This window comes from Lampetra planeri, chromosome 35 (assembly GCF_965212315.1).
Source record: "Lampetra planeri chromosome 35, kcLamPlan1.2.h2, whole genome shotgun sequence".
Lineage (NCBI taxonomy): Eukaryota > Metazoa > Chordata > Hyperoartia > Petromyzontiformes > Petromyzontidae > Lampetra > Lampetra planeri.
Genome location: NC_136141.1, coordinates 2,080,314 through 2,100,269, shown reverse-complemented (window position 1 = coordinate 2,100,269; position 19,956 = coordinate 2,080,314). Strand labels below are relative to the sequence as shown.

General features: G+C 51.9%; 1 protein-coding gene across 1 annotated transcript in view; it reads right to left on the bottom strand.

The window, feature by feature from the left end:
* The window catches only part of STXBP4 (syntaxin binding protein 4), a 28,245-nt gene extending 9,769 nt beyond the window's left edge, over positions 1-18,476 (bottom strand). Inside the window, exons 1-12 of the mRNA XM_078610887.1 lie at positions 18,403-18,476; positions 14,734-14,826; positions 13,292-13,361; positions 8,848-8,922; positions 6,327-6,412; positions 4,909-5,044; positions 3,437-3,581; positions 2,814-2,920; positions 2,572-2,692; positions 1,708-1,771; positions 1,383-1,453; positions 408-504 (exon numbers count right to left, since the gene is read on the bottom strand). Of these exons, the coding sequence (XP_078467013.1) occupies positions 408-504; positions 1,383-1,453; positions 1,708-1,771; positions 2,572-2,692; positions 2,814-2,920; positions 3,437-3,581; positions 4,909-5,044; positions 6,327-6,412; positions 8,848-8,922; positions 13,292-13,361; positions 14,734-14,826; positions 18,403-18,469 (1,132 nt within the window). The 5' untranslated portion in view covers positions 18,470-18,476. The remainder of the gene's footprint in view (positions 1-407; positions 505-1,382; positions 1,454-1,707; positions 1,772-2,571; positions 2,693-2,813; positions 2,921-3,436; positions 3,582-4,908; positions 5,045-6,326; positions 6,413-8,847; positions 8,923-13,291; positions 13,362-14,733; positions 14,827-18,402) is intronic.
* Between the last annotated feature and the right edge of the window lie 1,480 nt (positions 18,477-19,956).

The following is a 19,956-nucleotide window of genomic DNA, read 5'->3' as shown; positions in this document are numbered from 1 at the left end:
GCCTTAACAGACTGTTGGGGCAAGTGCTGTTCACGAACACCTAATGAAGGCCGGCACTGCACACGAGGCGGGGGTGGGTGGCCGGCACCACGCCCGACCGCCTTTGTCTCCCCAGTGTTGATGTTTACACACCGCACCAGGTACTCATTTGAGACCGAGTCGACCTAGGGTAGGCCCAGGGCCGGTTCAAATAATCGTCACTGGTTTAGACTGTGAGCAGGAGTCGAACTGTGGTCACCCGGGTTCGTAGTGCAGAGCAGCACACTACCGGTACCCACACCTCCGATTAGCACGGTTGGCTCCATACGGTGCGATACAAGTTCAACACACTTACATACGCACACATTGATATGCACAGATGCAGCCTGGGAGTGGGCTCCAGATTGGGAGGGGAGCGAGCTTCTCACCTCCGTACTTGACCGTTCCGCGCGAATCCACTTGCAGAGCTTCGCGGAGTGCCTCCTGCTGCTCTTCCCGCGCCTCCACGCCCAGATAGCGCAGCGCCTGACACCGCAAGACGGCACCGCACGTCACCACACCACGCCATCACTCGATTACCAGCGGGGCCAGGCAGCGCACACGCGCGTCTCGAGCCAGTTTACAAGGAGCATCGACCATCATCAGGCGAACTCTGGTCATCCTCGCAGTGGCTTTTGGCTGGTCATCGAACAAAGACGGTTACTTCATCGCACGCTTTTAGGTGCACCTCTGCGGCCATCTGGAATGCTCTTCCTTCCCATATTGGAAGCTACTGGAGCAATGCACTGTTAAATCTTTATTAAAAACGTATTTCTCTAGAACTGCTTTATGGTTAGTTTTGTATGCTTTCCCCGCACCACTGATTACCACAGTTGGCTATGTACGGTGCAAAAGAAGTTCCACATACATACAGCACAACGATAAAGACCCCCCGTATAGCCCTAACAGACTATTGGAGCAAGTGCTCTTAGCGAGCACCTGTGAAGGCTGGCACAACACACTAGGGGGTTGGTGGCCAACACCGCGCCCGACTGCCTTTGTCTCCCCAGTGGCGATGTGTTTATACACCCGTACCAGGTACTTAATTTTGAGTCTGAGTGGATCTAGGGGAGGCCTAGGACCGGTTCAGATAATCGCCACAGGTGTCTACCGCGAACGGGAATCGAACTCGGGGCGCCGGGTTCGTACCGCACCATGCTAACCGCTACACTACCGCTCCCCGCGCACACAAACCCACACACGCACACAGAAGAGAACAGACAGACACAGCATGCAGCACACTTACAGAGCTACACAGGACGAGAGTTAGGGCCACTAGCTCTGGAATCTCGCACGCCCAGGTAGGACACACGCGGTCGGCCGATTTGTTTTGTCTGCGAGGACCCGTGGGACCCCTCTCTCACCAGCTCCAGCTTGTCCACCTTGAGCCGCACGTGTGGGTCCAACGACAGCTTCCTGCTCAAGAGCCGCCCCCCTGTGACACAAACGGGCGCTCGTTCGTCTCTCCGGAGAACACGTCAACAGAGGTGGCCACATCGGCTCGGCCTTCAATGAGTAGTACCCGGTGCGGTGTGTTTTAACAAGTCAGCACTGGCGAGACAAAGGCAGCCGGGCGTGAGTGCTTGGCCACATCGTCCCCTGGTGTGCCGTGATAACCGCAACAGGTGCTCGGTAACAGGATTTGCCACAACACCACGTGATGTGTCTTTTTCTTCATGAATGCTATACCGGCGTGTGTGGACCCTGCCGAGTTGATGACTGGTATGGGCGCCAAGCCTTGCCGAGATTTTCCCTGCAACGACACAACGACGTGAAGGTCATTCCACAGCTCATTCTAAACTCTGATGGCACCCTGAAGCGAAGTGGTGACAACATCGTGACGGATTTATGAACAAAACCATCAGTAACGCCACTTGTTAAGCAAGGGTCTGTGGACCACAGGCAGAACTGGAAACCTTCCAAACCCACAGGGCTCTCCTTTTTACAGAGTTAAGGAAAATGTCACGTGCGTTTGTTTTGGTACTTTTTAATGTCACTAAAAAAATATATTCCTGTATGTGCCTCTCAGGAATCTGTTCAACCACCACCTGTAAGGTGGACCTCCACTTTGAAAAAAGACGTGAGTTGTACTAGTCAATAGTAGCTGGCAAGCAGTGAATCATTGGGCTGCACCTTCTTGGGCTGCATCTGCTGGGCTGCACCTGCCTGGGCTGCACCTGCCTGTGCTTGCACCTGGCGAGGCTGCACATGGCTAGGCTGCAGCTGCCTGTGCTGTACCTGGTGAGGCTGCACATGGCTAGGCTGCAGCTGCCTGTGCTGTACCTGGCGAGGCTGCACATGGCTAGGCTGCAGCTGCCTGTGCTGTACCTGGCGAGGCTGCACATGGCTAGGCTGCACCTGCCTGTGATGTACCTGCTTGGGCTGCACATGGCTAGGCTGCAGCTGCCTGTGCTGTACCTGCTTGGGCTGCACATGGCTAGGCTGCAGCTGCCTGTGCTGTACCTGGCGAGGCTGCACATGGCTAGGCTGCAGCTGCCTGTGCTGTACCTGGCGAGGCTGCACATGGCCAGGCTGCACCTGCCTGTGCTGTACCTGCTTGGGCTGCGTGCTGGGGATGCCGGGCTGCGAGGAGTAGAGCGCCACGCTGTGGAGGGCGCTTGAGTACGGGGGACCCTTCCCTCGGATGAACGCGATCTCCACGCCGGCGTCCGTGCTGCATAGCGCACAGGGCGACACATGGGGGATGAGGATGGGGTCTCCAATGGTGCCAACGTCTCCACGCCCGGAGCCGTCTCGGCTCCCCGGTTTTTATCCGAGTGTCGCGTGCAGCTCACCGAAGCTTGGTGCGAGTCAGCAGCCCCTTGGCGTCTTCGTGAGTGATGCCCATGAGCGACTCCTTGTTGATGGCCACGAGCTGATCCCCTGGTCTCACGCGCCCGTCCTGCGGGCAGGACACCACCGGCACGCTGATGCCCAGTCCACGCTGATGCCCAGTCTAATTTGCCCTTCTTACAGAGTCACCACCGGTTGCACCCAGCAATTCGCAACGCTGGTCCCCTGTCCTCACATGCCCATTCTGGAGGGACAATAGCCGGCGGTCGTGATGACTCGAGTGGACACCACGAGAGGGAACGCGCGCCTTAGAGGACGTCCATCGCGGAGATCGAGCGATGAGATCTGCTCATGCGCGCTGGAGCTGCATGGATTGTTGCATCATGCGGCCGTGAGAGATGGCTGATGGCTTGTGGAGGCCTTCATCTCACAGTCGATAAATCACGACTGATGACGACAACGATAAAAGTAGAGAACTTTGTGCGCTATTTATGGAGGGTGTACAGGATCACCGTGCCTCTCGGCGACGTGGTGGTGGCGAGAGCACAGCGGGCGCGGCACAACGGGCGCGGCACAACGAGCGCGCCACAACAACGAGCGCGGCACAACAACGAGCGTGACGAACCTTGTGGCAGTCGCCGCCCGGCAGCACCTCCTGCACGTACACCATGGGCCCGTCGGGGCGGTTCGTGCCGCCCATGAGGGTGATGCCCAGGCCCGAGGTCCTGGCCAGGGAGACCACCTGGATGGCGCCGCTCTCACTCTGTGGGCTGCGGGAAAACGAACCCCCCGCTCCGATCTTAGAGTGGCATCTCAGGGCCCAGCGATCAAAGTGTGAGCTGCACGGCCCCAGTATCCGAACATGCTCCACGCAAACCTGTCAGCAAAACGTGCCGCGTACGTCGTCTGATATGTATAATAGGGGACTGGTTCGTCCTTCTACTTATGTATTTTTTTACCCATATGTTTTACCCATAATGCAATGTGCCAGCGAAATTCTAAGATTTTACACTTCATATACTTTGAATTTCTATCTTTGGGACCTTTCTTGCCGATATCAAAGTGATGAAAAAAATAAGAATAGGTTTTCACCCCTTCTGGCAATAAAACAGGGGGTGTTAAGATGTTCAAACACCGAATAGATGCCGTTTGCAAGGCATCAAGTCTGCATTGACTGCACATGCTTGTGGCAAAACATGCACACAAACATGCTCTGTGTGTTCGCCTTTTGGCGTTCTCTGGTCAAACACTGGTTAGACAAGGCCATAAAGAAGGCTGTCTCTGGTGTAGGCCAATCAGTTTCAAAGACAATGCCCATATATTATCAGAGATGAGCTGAGACTGCGGTGCGTGCATGTCCACATTTCATGAAACGTATCTTACATTTTTAATGGGGAACCCTAAAACCAACGCGGTGGGAGACTTGTTTTGAGACCCGTTTCGCAGACCATGATGAGAATCGACGAGGGGCGGCGATCGCTTGTGTCTGCGCGCGTGTGTGTGTGCTTGTGTGTGGGAAGCGGTGGAGCAGCGATTAGCGTCCTGCACTATGAACCCGGCGACCCAAGTTCGATTCCCGGACCTGGGCCTCCCCTATGTCGACTCAGCCTCAAGTTAGTACTTGGTACGAAGCGTAAACATCGCTACGAGGAGACAAAGGCGGCCGGGCGTGGTGCTGGCCACCCACCCTCTCGTGTGCCGTGCAGGCCTTCATCGGTGCTCGCGAACAGCACTTGCCCCCCCAGTCTATTAAGGCTACACGGGGGATCTTTGTTCTTCACCTGAGGATGGCTGCTTGCGTTGTGGCCGAAACGTCGTGAGAATTATTTTATTATGTTTTATTTTTGTTATTTTATTATTTCCCTTCTACGTGATTTTACCGAAAGAACCAAGAAGATGAATCCCTGCAGTCACGAAAGCTTTAAATCAAAAAAAATCTTTGTTTTTGTTTGTTGCGTGGGCACCTGCTGGGCGTGGTGCTGGCCACCGACCCTCTCGTGTGCCGTGCCGGCCTTCATAGGTGCTCGTGAACAGCACTTGCCCCCCAGTCTATTGAGGCTACACGGGGGATCTTTGTTTTTGTTTGTGCGTGCGCACCTGCTGGGCGTGGTGGCTCGCGAGTCGCGCGAGGCCGGGAACGCTCCCGAGGTGTGGCTCAGGCTGTCCTTGGGGCTGAGCAGGGGACTCGGGGATCGGGACGACGAAGCCGACGAGGTGCTGTCCAGGAACTTTCCTGCACCGTGGAGGGGCGGGGGCGGCAGCAGCACGTGACCACATCGTCATCATCATCATCATTATCACTATGAGACCTCCTTAACCGGTGGAAATATATAGTAATAGGTTTTTACTGTTTTTGAGTTGTACGCCTTTTGCCGTCATCTGGTCCAACACCAATGGAGACTAGGCTCTAAGAAAAGCTGTCTCGGGTGTGGACCAATCAACTTCAAGGACAGTGCATATCAACATCATTATCAGAGTTGTTTCTTTTTGTTTGCATTTTTGACTGCTTGTGTTGTGGTTATTGCAAACATGATCCCTTGTATAAAGGTGTCAGTTTTTTGTACCAGTTGAAAGGGTAAAAACCTACTACTATATAATCATCATCGTCACGATCTATGGGCAGATAGAACCTGTAGGTGTCCACTGGACATTTCGTCATTTGTTTCCACTTTCTTTGTGCCAATATGCTTAAGTCATGCCACATCTTTCTGGCACCAATCTCTTGTGAAGTTGTCATCGTCAAGTCATTCTCTGTGAGGTCTCCCTCTCTTTCCGGTTCCATCCTTTTTTCCGAACAACAACAGCAGCACGCTTTTAATGTCCATCCTACACGTGTCCAGTTAGTGCCGGTTTCCTTCTCATCACTGCCTGCATCAGGTCCCACAACCAACAATCAAATCTGTAACCGAACAGGAAACCAGCCTCAACTGAATAACAGTGCAGGCCAGAAAACCACAAGTTTAAAACAACAACAACAACAACAACAACAACACACAAACGTGTGTGAAGAGCACACAGCCACTGTGCATTATACAAATAACCGTCGGCATCTTCTTGGTTCTTTCGGTAAAGTCACTTAGAAGGGAAATAATAAAATAATAAAAATAAAACATAATAAAATACAATTATCACGACGTTTCGGCCACAACGCAAGCAGCCGTCCTCAGGCGAAGAACAGGTCTGTCGGAAAGAAAGCATCTGAATGAGCTCATTCAGATGCTGTGAATTCAGACGCTGCTCGCGAACATCACTTGCCCCAACAGTCTGTTAAGGCTATACGGGGGGATCTTTGTCTTTGTTTGTGAAACCACGTGTGTGTGTGTGTGTGTGTGCGCGTATGTGTGTGCAACCACGTGTGTGTGTGTGCGCGTACGTGTGTGTGCAACCACGTGTGTGTGTGTGCGCGTACGTGTGTGTGAAACCACGTGTGTGTGTGTGTGAAACCACGTGTGTATGTGTGTGTGCGTACGTGTGTGTGTGTGTGTGTGTCCAGGGAGAGGGGAGCAGGCGGGCACCTAACGTGGGCGTCGTCGGGGAGCTGTGTGCCGAGCTGGCATCGCTGTTGCTCGCGTACTTCTCCAGGAGCTCCGCGAACTCTCTCCTGGTCACAACAAGCAAGAGGGATGTGCAGCGAGCGATCACACGCATGCCACACACCGTGAAGTTTCTTGCGCGTGTGCGAGGAGGAGGGAAATTCCGAATTCTCCGTCACTGACAAATGGGGTAACCCGCCAGTTGTTATGCCTTCTTGGCCGTAGTTCCCCCAAGACGTTAAAGCTAAAAATCCACTTAACTTGACTTTTGGTTGATATAATCTTCTTGGTTCTTTCGGTAAAGTCACGTAGAAGGGAAATAATAAAATAATTAAATAAAACATAATAAAATAATTCTCACGACGTTTCGGCCACAACGCAAGCAGCTGTCCTCAGGTCATTCTTCACCTGAGGACGGCTGCTTGCGTTGTGGACGAAATGTCGCGAGAATGATTTTATTATGTTTTATTTTTATTATTTTATTATTTCCCTTCTACGTGACTTTACTGAAAGAACCAAGAAGATGAATCCCTGCAGTCACGAAAGCTTTAAATCGAAATTTTGGTTGATATTTTACGGAGGATTTTTTCTGTGATAAGTCATTGAGCACTGGACTGCGGTTTTACATTGTCATGAGTAACACAATAACGATGATAATTTTGACTTGCAGCTTGCCGTACGGTATTCACTCGCTCTCGAAGAGAGAGAGAATGACTCAAAGGCACGAGGAACCACTAACAGGCGAGCAAGGCATCCACGCGGTTAGCCAGCGCCAACGATTGTCCAAGCTCTGTGGCCTTCTATATTAAGGTGTTATTGTCCAAATGATGAATGCTTGTATGCGGGAGTAACCCGGAGCGTCTTGGAGAAAACCAGAATCGGAATATTTACTTATACCGATGAGCTACAATGCAATTTTTCACAGACGTCCGGTCGGGGCAGGTCAGAAAGCCACGCACGCGAGGGGGGAACACTCTCCCATACAGATGGAACAGGGTGGGATCCACATTTGCTGTGTATTTGCCTTCTCCTGGCAGGCAAGAGAGTTTCACAACATCTGTGCGATCCACCAAGCCTCACCTCCGCAGTGCTGGATTGCGGGCGTGCGCCAGCACCGTCACAACAGTGGTGAACAGACTCTGCGATCTCCAACTTGACATCCCATTCACTCATTAGCTCACACACAGACTCATGTCAAAGGACCCGAATTATACAGATTGAGGGGCTTATGAGAGACGCACAAAGGGACGTGATTTCTTGGATTTTCTGTTTGCACATAGTCACTTTAAGATGTTTTATTGTTCATGTTTTTGTCTTTTTGTTTGTTGCGGTTGCACCCGATTCAAGAGCCGAATGGCTCACAGGGCTATACCTAATAAATGAACTTTGAACTTTGATATAAAGGCCTTGCAGATTAGTCCTTGTAGGAAAGAGTCTGTGTGCAACATCATGGGTATGACCAGTGGCACCAGATAAGCACCTCAAGCGCACTGCGGTGCCACGCAGAGTAACGGATTAATTCAATGAAGCTGGGCGGATCTTAAATACAGCGGGGGAACATCCCACACCCAGCCACCTGCGGGGACCCTCGGATGCTGCAAGGGTCTTCATTGTGCACGCAATTAAAATAAACGAAAGTATTTTATTTTTTATTTTTTACCAGGTAAGCCGCACTGAGCTATGTAGCTCTTTTTCAGATGTGACCTGGCCACAAATGATAGCTCAACAAAGTGGCTTGTCACACGTGGACATTGATAGCAGCCATACACTGTAAATGCATGTTTCTAAATGTGGAGGGAAAAACCGGAGGACATGGAGAAAAATCAACGCGACCACGGGGAGAACTTTCAAACTCCAAAAATGCAGGCATCAGCATCGGGATCGAACCCATAACCTCCTGTAAACCAGGCGAGGTACTTAACATCTCGCCACCGTGGGACCCCCCCAAATGTATGCCAGTGTTCATTGTGGCCGAGCTCCGACAATTTTCAAAGGCATATCAGCACATTGCTGAACGCAGACTAAGAGCAATTGCTGTCTCACTCGCAAGCGTTCGTTTTACCAAAGCCGACACAAGATACCTCGCTGAGCTAGAGTGCCCATTGAAGACCGCTTGACAATTATACAAATTATAATAAAAAAGCAGATTAAACTAGGCTTATAAAACTAAACAAAGATCCCTGTATTGCCTTTAACACTATTGGGGCAAGTGCCGTTTGTGAGCACTTTTGAAGGCCAGCATGTCACACAAGGGGGTGGGTGGTGAGCACCACGTCCAGTTGCATCTGTCTCTCCAGTGCCGATGTTTACACATCACACCAGGTGCTATTTGTAAGACTGAGTCGAGCTAGGGGAGGCCCATAACGGGTTCAGATAGTTGCAACTGTTATTGGTCGTAAGCAGAATGGAACTCGGGTCGCTGTGTTCATAGCGCTCCGAGGAGCCCACGGGAGAAGAGGAGTGAGGAGGAGGTCGCACGGGGCGGAGAGCCGTCGCCACTCACCGAGCCTCGTCATCGCGAGAGATGAGCATCGACATGTGACTGCTGGCCGAGGCCAGGCGCAGGACGTCGACCGCCCTACGGCGACACACGCACAACGTCCCCGGCGGGATTCGTCACCAGCGCCGTCGCCCGTGACCATCAACACTGGTATCATCGTCACGATCAATACCATCGTCATCATCATCATCACTTTTATCCGCATCGCGTCATTATACAATCATCATCGTCGGTGTCACCATCATTTACTGATATCATCATCGCAGTAAAAACATCTGAACAATAATATATCATCATCATCATCACTAATTTTATCCGCATCGCGTCGATAATCGTCATTATATAATTGTAATAAACGACTGGACCACGATGTCTGGCTCAGTGTCCTTTATTCGGTTCGTGCTGTACACCCACACGGCTGTCTTTACTCTGTAGCTTCTCCACGGTGCTGACTCCAATGTCGGCCCGATCCACAACAGCAGCTCCGCTGCTGTTTCTCTCACACAGCCCCCCTTGGCTGTACTCGCTGCAACTCCTCTCCCTCCGCAGCTCTGACAGCCTCTTGCTGTCTCTCTCTCTCTCCGCAGCTCCTCCTGGCAGCCACACCGCTGCCTCTAACATGCAGCCCTCTCTCTCTCTCACTCCGCAGCTCCTCCTGGCAGCCACACCGCTGCCTCTAACACGCAGCCCTTCTGGCTGTCTCCTCTGCAGCTGCACACCACTCCGCAGCTTCCTCTTATCTTCGGGGTTGGCTCCCGATGGCCGTCGGCGCCCCCCCTCTCCACACTCGCCCGCGTGGCCTCACTCTTTTCCGCTCACACCCCGACTCCCTTCCCCTTCCGGTTTACCCGCTTAAGGACCCGAACCTTCCCCCCACGTCACATGACTCCACCCCCCGTGACGTCACATCCGGAAGGTCGCTTACGCCCGCATTACACCACCCTCCCCCGTAGAAAAATCCCAGCCGACCTCGGCTGACCAATAGCAAATCGTAATGCGGCGAACCGAGCTTCCCCCCCTAAAGGACACTAAGCATACAATGTAACAGCAAGAACAACAACAACAACGCAATTAACATCAACGAACGTACAAAAAGCATGCAATAAATACAACTGTAAGAAAAAAAATAACAAGACAACAACAATCAACGAAACGTAAGCGATTTGGAACGTGTGCGGGTCGCCGGCCCGTCCCGGACGGTCGGCGGCCCACTCGCAGAACGGGAACGCGATGAAAGTCGAGGAATGACAGGGGGTAATCCCCCTGTCGCAGCTGGAAGTCCATCGCCGTCCCGTGTCCCTAAAGAGTTAGTCTTGGGCTTGTCCTGTGACCGTGCCCGCAGCTGGGTCGGAAGGGCTGCAGGGCTCGAAGGTCCCGCAGACCCGGCAGGCGTCCTCCGAGCAGGGCCCCTCGTCCCCCGCAATGTCACGGCCGGCCTGTTTCGGAGGATCTTTAGCCGACTTGACCGGTGCCGAGGCCTCCTGCTGCGGCGGAGCCGGGAAGCGGGCCCAGCAGTCTCTGGCGTAGTGGCCCCTACGCCCGCAGCGGAAACATTCGGCGTCGTTGCGCCGAAGCGCAGGCCTCGCCTCCTGACGGCCCCGTTCTGGTAGCGCCGCGCGCGGTCTCGGCCCGCCGCGTCCCGTCCATGGAGCGGAGGCGGCTGTCAGTTGTTGAGGGCCCCGGTCATCCGGAACATAGACAGCCTGCGCAGGGTTCCAACCCAGCGCATCCCCTTCTTTGACGGGCCCCCCCGTCCACGCCGTCACTTGTTTCCAGCGACGGAGGTTGAATTGCGCATCGAGACACTTAGCAGCCGTCCGGGAAGTTAGCTTCTCATGCCCACACACAGGCATGGGGATCCCTAGATCCCGAGACAGCTCCAACATTTTCCCTAATATGAGAGGCTCGAGCAGGTCCTGTGGCGTCTCAGGATAAGCTGCCATGGCCAGCTCCAGCACCGCACCCCTGAACGCCACGGGCGACTCCTCTGGTGCTCGTTGTCGTTGAGCGAATCGCCGATGCGCATCATCTGGTGGCTCATAAGCATCGGCCATTTCTTGAAAAACACCACATAAAGTTGCCTTCTTATCGGTCGTTATGGAACGGAAGAATCGGACAGATTCGTCGTCCAGGAGAGTCGGCAACACCTCCAAAGCCTCCGCATCGGTCCATCTTGCTGTGCGTACCGCCGCCAAGAAGCGGCAGGCGAACGCGCTCCAGTCCCCACCGACGGAAAATTCTTTAACCGTTGTAAGGTGGCGACTCCGACTCCTCTTCCCGCCGTCTTCCAATGGTGGTGGTTGTGATGGCAAATTCAAAATGGCGTCGGCCCGCGGCGTGGCCAAGATGGCGGTTTGGCGCCACGGAGCGCGCAAAATGGCGGCCTCTTGCCGCGTGGGCAATGGCGGCGGCAGGACAGGCAACGTGGCGGCCCGCGGAGCACCAATTGCATCATCCATCGTCCCTGGCGCGACGAGATGGCATAGATGCGCCAGGACGTCCTTAAGTGCCTCCAGTTGTACCGCCATCGCTTGCCATCGTTGATCCGCGTCTGATGATGTCGACGGACCCGCCACCGCGCCAACATCCTCCACTCCCGTTCCCGTGGTCGCCTCAGCCGGGCTCTCCTCCACCACCCCAACAGGATCCGTGGTTGGAGGGAGTTCGTCGTCGTCGGACGAAGAAGCCGATGCAGGCGCCGGATTAACTTTCTTCCTCACTTGTTTCGACATGCCGTTGCACTTCCGACACCAGTGTAATAAACGACTGGACCACGATGTCTGGCTCAGTGTCCTTTATTCGGTTCGTGCTGTACACCCACACGGCTGTCTTTACTCTGTAGCTTCTCCACGGTGCTGACTCCAATGTCGGCCCGATCCACAACAGCAGCTCCGCTGCTGTTTCTCTCACACAGCCCCCCTTGGCTGTACTCGCTGCAACTCCTCTCCCTCCGCAGCTCTGACAGCCTCTTGCTGTCTCTCTCTCTCTCCGCAGCTCCTCCTGGCAGCCACACCGCTGCCTCTAACATGCAGCCCTCTCTCTCTCTCACTCCGCAGCTCCTCCTGGCAGCCACACCGCTGCCTCTAACACGCAGCCCTTCTGGCTGTCTCCTCTGCAGCTGCACACCACTCCGCAGCTTCCTCTTATCTTCGGGGTTGGCTCCCGATGGCCGTCGGCGCCCCCCCTCTCCACACTCGCCCGCGTGGCCTCACTCTTTTCCGCTCACACCCCGACTCCCTTCCCCTTCCGGTTTACCCGCTTAAGGACCCGAACCTTCCCCCCACGTCACATGACTCCACCCCCCGTGACGTCACATCCGGAAGGTCGCTTACGCCCGCATTACATAATCATCATCGTCGGTGTCACCATCATTTACTGATATCATCATCGCAGTAAAAATATCTGAACAAAAATATATCATCATCATCATCATCGCAGAAGTGTCATTTACAATGTAAACAATTTAAGTGGCTTTGCATCATTATACCATAGAGTTGCACATTTTTTTTTTATCAGAGCCATTAATGCCTGCAGAAAATTGAGATCTTTCTCTGAGAATGCCAACAAAGACAAGCCGAGGCTCTGCTCGAATCCATTTAGGATTATATTTCACTAAAGAGAATTGTCAACGCACATTATAAATGAAGGATTATGTTTATTTAACACCCTCTCCCCTAACAGTATTTGCCCAAACGAAGTCTGTTAATGCTATATGGGGGATCTTTGTCTTTGTCTAAGCTGGCAGTGTTTGTGTGTCCGCTATGTTTGCTACGTGTGTACTCTGTAGGGGCGTGTGAGTTTTGGGAGCGGAGGTGTAGTGGTTGGCGCACTGCACTACGAAACCGGCGGCCCAGGTTCGATATCCGCTCAGAAGTACTGTACAACACAGCGTATGACACCTGTTATACACGGCAGAAGCCCATTGGGGAGCCACGCTGGTGAGATGATGACGACCTCGCCTGGTATACAGGAGGTCATGGGTTTGATCTCGACCCTGACGCCTGCTGTACATTTGATGTTTGCGTGTCTCTCTCCTCGTGGTCGCGTTGATTTTTCTCCGGGTCCTCCAGTTTTTCCCTCCATATTTAGTAACATGCGTTTAAGATTATTTAGCTGCTATCAATTTCCACGTGATAAGCCACTTCTTTGAGCTATCATTTGTGGCCAGGTCGCTTCTGAAAAAATCTATATAGCTAAGTGGGCCTTACCTGGCAAAATAACAAAAAATGTGTTTAAATTTTTTTGAGTTTTATAATTCACAGAACACTCTCCATGGTCACCCCCCTTTCTTAGCTTTCGCGATCCGGAGAGGGCAGGGCACTCTCCGTGTGATTTGGTCGCGGGAAAACGGAGTTGTCTACTTTGCGATGCAAACACGCGCGGCGAGCGAGCGAGCGCAGGCGCCGGACGACGCTGCGTCGCTAACGGCAGGAGGAGGTCTCCCTACCTGTCATTAGTCACTCCCAGCAGACTCTCGCCATTCACCTCCAAGATCTGGTCACCTGGCCTCAGCCGCCCTGTGTCGGAGCAGAGGCAACCACCACGCAGACGTCACACGCAGCGTTCTCCCTTCACACTCGCACTCACGTTGAGGCTTTGTTTCAGCTGGCAAGGCCCCAACGAGCTAAGCAGCTCTGCTACGAGGAAAACCACAGGCCAAGACCGTCTGTCGGCAGTGGCGGCAGGCGCAGGACACCGTAGCTTTATAGAGTTACATAGAGATTCGTAGAGTTATGTACAGATCCACTGAGTTATATCGAGTTCCGTAGAGACTCGGAGCACAGCACAGGACCGTCAACAGTGACAGCAGTTACAGGACATTGCAGGGTGGAGGGAATGTGCAAACTCACAAGAGCAAAAACAACAACAACAACAACACATTATTTACATGAAACCCACTCCAGAACTTCCTACAAACAGGATAAACGATAAACAGTGCTTAAAAACGGTGAAAAAAACAACGACAACAATCACAACAATAACAAATCAATAAGAGTGTCAAAATTCACGTGACGGATGTGCGTAAATAAACCACAGTTACAGCCCCACACATAATGGAGCTTAGTGACAGCATTCGCAGTGCTAGCATTAGTTAGTTTTTGCAGCATTCATACATTCTCAAACCGGACCTCGAAGGTGCCCTCTGTTACTTTGCGACTTGGGTCTCATTCTCCACCTGTTGCCGCGTTTGCCACAGCCATTGCGGGCGAAGTACTCGAGTTGTCATGCAGGTAAAGCGCTTTTATTTTATTTTTTGTCAACTTCAGTTGGGCTTGCATTCGTGCCACAGCCTGAATTCTTTGGGCTCGTTTTGCTTTGTGGACGAGCCTAAAATTCAATGTCACAACCAACAATGATCCAGGCGGTCGGAACATTCAACATTTAATTCAACCTTAATGAACTATTTTCATTCCATCGGCAACGTGGTCTACACCCTTTAAACGGAAATATTTTCTGTGAAAGACCTACGCAACTCGTGTGAAAGCGCACGGAACACGGGAGAGTCACAGCAATGAAAGTTGCCCATCAACTCAAATTCTGGGACCAATCAGGCCAACTCTGGTCAACTCGAGTTGGAATAATTACATTTCGTGCTGTGCCAGTAAAATCCAGTCCCAAAGTGGCCGTGGAAATGGGGCACGAATCGACGCTACAGAATTCCACAGCGCAGTCGGAACTCCTGCCTCTCTGGCCTCTCGATGTGCCATGAAGAAGGTGGGCCATTGCCCGAAACATCCCCGATGACACACTTTCTTATTTATTTTGGGGTCAGTTGGTCACTGACAAATGTGTCGAGTTCTTTCGCTACACAAGCGCTTGCGCAACGCTGCCGACGCAAGGTGTCACCGACGAATACGCGCCGCAGTGAGTGCCAGCGACCGGAGGTACCGTCTAGGGCCGCCATCCCTCCGGGCAGCAAGCGTTTCACGTAAACACCAAACTCCTCTCCCGATTCGCGCACTCCGCCGATCACCTTCACTCCTGCGCAACAACACGACAGCCACGCCGGCGTTAAACCCCCATCCCTCCCCCACAGCTTGCCGACCGCTCCACATTCAAATGGGCGCACGGTCGCAGACCGGAACAAAAGCACCAAGTAGCTCCCACTCAGAAGGCTTTATCCAATTCAGTTTCACGGCGACCATCACCAGCGTTCGATCCATCCACGGATGGATGAAGTCGCCCCCAAGCCATCGCCGTGCTTGAAGGTCTTCCGATGCGATGCTCCGTCTAGAGGCCTGTGCACCAGCTGATTTCATCGCTCCATCTCCGAGGTGGACGTAGTCATCTCTGGTGTGCTGCCTCCTTCATTAAAGAGTCTCGACGACCAGAAAAATTTTACTCTGTGTTTTCCAATAAATTTTGAACTTTCTGCAATATAAACTACAAACTGTTTTTTCTTGTTGTAATTTACCACACATGGCCCACTGAGCTATGTAGCTCTTTTTAAAAAAACGACTTGGCTTTCATAAATGATAGCTCAACGAGGTGGCTTACCACGTGGAAAGTTACAGCAGGCAAATACTCTTAAACGCTTGTTGATAAATACGGAGGGAAAAACCGGAGGACCCAGAGAAGAATTCACGTGACCATGGGGAGAGAGAACACGCAAATATAAAAGCACTTTCAGGGTCGGGATAGAACCCACGACCTCCTGCATACCAGGCGAGGGAGTTAAAATCGCGGCACCGCAGCGCCCCAAAACAATCTCTTAAGCCTTATTGAGCCGCAAGGGAGGGAGAGTATTTGCTAATGTGGGTACAGGTGCCCTGTTCGCACGAATACAAACTTCCTCATAAGCACAGTCTGGCTTTCAGGTCTCCCGGAGCTTAAGCAAGCCGTGAACTTCTGACTTCACTGCACCACTTTGCCTGCCAGGCCCCAGTCTCACATAGATTGTCCTAAGCAGATTTATTGAGCGACTTTGTAATTAACAACAATGTGCATCTGGTGGGTAATATCTCCCCTCCCGCCCCCCATCACAATCAAGGCTAACCGCGCTTAGCCTGAAACACCAATCGCTGTGTGGTGCTCATGAGTGTCTCACCGAAACTAAACTACAAAACTCAATTATTGTTTTTTTATGTTACCAGGTAAGGCCCACTGGGCTATAGAGCTTTTGTTCAGAAGCGACCTGGCCACAAATGATATCTCCACAAGGTGACTTAAAATGTTAACTACCTCGCCTGATACACAGGAGATCGTGGATTCGATCCCAACCCTGACAGCCTGCTGTATATTTGGAGTTTGCGTGTCTCTCTCCCCCGCGGTCGCGTGGATTTTTCTCCGAGACCTCCGGTTTTCCCCTCCACACTTACGAACGTGCGTTTAAAAATATTTGCTGCGATACATTTCCACGTGATTTGCCACTTGGTTCAACTATCAATTGTGGCTAGGTCGCTTCTGAAAAAGAGATAAAAAGTTCAGTGGGGCTTACCTGGTAGAAAGAGTTTTGGGTTTTCTTAAGAAAGGCTACTGAGGCGGTGCAGCAAACACAATGGCCTTGTGCAGAGCCCATCACGGAGCCAGTGATGGACATCCTGGCTAAATATCAACTCTTGCTTAAGCGCCACACCAAACCCAGTTGTAATGGGACTTAAGCTATAATAAACACGATTTAAGTCCACTCGGGTGATGTCACCACACACTGCACCGACCGCTCCCCCACCACCTTCCATGCGGGTCGTTCAGTTTTGTCTCTGTACAGCGGTTTGTTAATCCATTGCTGGATGTAGACGTCTCGATGGTGTAAGGGTTGTTGAACCATACTTCACCACGCTGGCCAGTGCGGACTGATGGAGGGCGTTCCCCACAACCGGTCCGAAATATTACTCACCGCTGATGTCAGCCGTGGTCGGGAATAAATGGCGGGTGTCCGTGTTGACAACGCGACGCGTTAACCACCCCACCACCACTCTCTCCCATTTGATTACTTGGCCTTATTACTGCAAAGGATTTGTTCACACTACACGGCTGACATCATGATCTATCCACTGCTGGAAGAAGGCCTCCCTAGGCCGTAGCCACCTCTCACGTTTTTGCGAACAACAATCCGTACAGCTCCTGCACAGACGCCGATTTCATCGCTCCATCTCCACGGTGAACGTGTCCCTCGGGCGCGTTCCCACTTTGCTTGCCACTGACACTGGTCTCAACCAAGGGACATCATCCCTTCCGGCAATGTGTCCGACCCAAGCCCACTTCGTTTTCTTTGCGGTCAATGTGATCTATCTAGCTTGTACATCTTCTTGGTTCTTTCGGTAAAGTCACGTAGAAGGGAAATAATAAAATAATAATAAAACATAATAAAATAATTCTCACGACGTTTCGGAGGCAACACAAGCTTCCGTCTTCAAGTGCAACCGTCACAGCACGATAGCTGTATCAAGTAAGAGAAATTCCAAGAAAACAGTCCTTGTATAAGAACCAAGAAGATGAATCCCTGCAGTCACGAAAGCTTTAAATCGAAATTTAGCTTGTACATGTTCTCTAAGAGTTCCTGTACCTCGAGGATAAGGGAATGAAGAAAGCCCATTAGACAGACAAGCACTCTGAACACGTAGAGAAGCTACCTGTGAGCCAAGCACTGCAATGATTAGCACGGTTGGTTCCGTACGGTGCGAAAGAAGTTCAACATGCATACATGCACTGCAGTGGTCAATTGCGGATGGAACAAAGGCACAGACCAAGAACTCAGCATCTGAATATACTGCCGCTGGCATCAATCACATCTTTAAATTATGAGAAAAACCTAACATAACCGAAAACTAGCGCACGCCGGAAAACCGTAAGTCTTTGGTTCTTTCGGTAAAGTCACGCAGAAAGAAAAGAAAATAAATAATAGAATACGACGCTTCGATTGCAACACAAGCAACCGTCATGAATGAATGAGAAAACAAGTGGAGTGGGAAGCGAGTGGGAAGCACGCTGGAAGCGAGTGGGAAGCAGGTGGGAAGCCAGTGGGAAGCACGTGCTTCCCGCGTGCTAACCACTCGCTTCCCACTCGCTTCCCACTCGCTTCCCGCGTGCTTCTCGCGTGCTCCCCACTCCACTTGTTTTCTCATTCATTTATACCTGATGACGGCTGCTTGTGTTGCAATCGAAACGCCGTATTCTATTATTTATGTTCTTTTATTTCTACGTGACTTTACCGAAAGAACCAAAGAGTAATTCCTGCAGTCACGAAAGCTTCAAATGAAGTTTGAAATTTCAAACAACACACGGTAGAAACGTGTAAAACAAAAGCACCCAGCCTTTTTTGTAACGATGCAAAAAAAAACAACCCCATCGTAGCAGTTCCTGACGGAGTGGATTGTGGTCGTGGTCAACCAACACCGCAGGGGACACTGGCGGAGAGCGTGAGCATCACGCTGCGCATTCCGTGACACGCGGCGAGAGCGCAGCGAGCGTTCCCAAAGAGAGGCTCACAATGAACCGTGACGAGCGCGGCTCAAACAAAAGAAGCGAGAATCAAGGGGGGGGCCCCCCGCCCCTCCGTGCTGCGCACAATGGTGAGCGCGTGTCCCGGCAAGCCCTCGGGGTTCATCGCTCACTCACCGAGGCCGTTCTCGCAATCGGACAGGACGATGCGGTGGGCTGCTCGGTTGATCCCGTGAGGTCCCATGATGGTCCTGCACACGCACGCACGCACACGCACGCACGCACGCACGCACGGAGGGGTGGAGGGAAGGAGAAGCGTCAGGTCCGGCGTAGGAATGCGCCACCGTGTCAGTCAACAAAGGTGAGACGGCCTTCGTGGCCGGTTGCATCAACGGCACCTCGTGTCAATATGAGACAATGCACCATTCAACACGCCGGGCAACTTGGTAAACGACGCTACGCTACGTGCGTTAGTGATGCGTCGATTCGACAGACTCAAAAACATGTACCGCTCAAGATACGAGCATCGAGTTGAGAACTGCACATTTCCGAGTGACGGAAATGGCACGCCGTTACATTCACGCCAACGAGATGCACAAAAGCCTTACAAACGAGCCCGAAAGAAAAAGCAACACGAACGAGATGGTAAAAAGGAAAAGGGAAACAACCGATTAATTGAATTGTGAAAACAACGCCAACTTTCCCTGGTAGGGGAGCAGATCGTGACGCGCCTATTCGCTGCGCACCTTCCAGTGTTCAACTTAGCGGACAAATAAAGACGTCACCCAGTGAACACTTGAACGACAACTCCAACCGACCTGAATTGATACGATAACCGAGCGACTTCAGGATCCGGTAACCACTTACACGGCTTGATTGACGGCGTGGTTGGAAACGCACAGGAGCACAATTAACCGAGACAACTTGTCTGTATATCAGTTGCTCCATTAGAGGCTTGTTGATCGGTTACACGGTGAATGTGCTCGAGACTAAGACATAACGTTCATCACAGTTGTGTTATGTCGATGAAACCCCACACAGCCACAGAATGCATCACACACAGTTACAAAGTGTTCACATGCCGTTTAAGACACTATTTACAGTAAAATAACAACCAGTTTATCATCTGTTCGTTTGACGAACCAGTTAAGCCACCAATCCCACCGGAAGGTAATTAACTCCTGGTTAATTAACTCCTGTTTAATTACGTTACAGCACGAGTGGTGGCGCAGTGGTTAGCGCAATGTGCTATCTATGAACCCGGAGACTTGGATCTCGATTCCTGGCCCGCGTTAGTGTCAGTGGCGTGCGATCTCTGAAATGGTCTTGAGCCGCCTGCCCTCCTCACAAACCCACAGTGACCAGCATGGTGAAGTATGGTCAAACAACCTCCGCATCTGACACGGTATGGGGAGGCCTTCATTCATGAGTGGACTGACAAAGTGCTGCGTTGTATTATCTGAAGAACTAATTGTTCGAATTACCGGTTGTTTAATAGCAGCGAATAAAAACACACGTGCAGATTAGAAAATTACTAAAAGTCCAAAAACCACCTGACATCTAAACATTCAAAATTACCGCGTTGCAAAGCCCCTCGTTTCAACAAACAGAAAGCAATGGTCGTCGCTGCTTCAAGCCGTTGATGGCCCAATGACGGAGCCCATCGCTCTCATCCCATCCGCCAGAGAACACGGGCTGTGACGCAGTCGGACGCCCGACATTTGAGGTCTG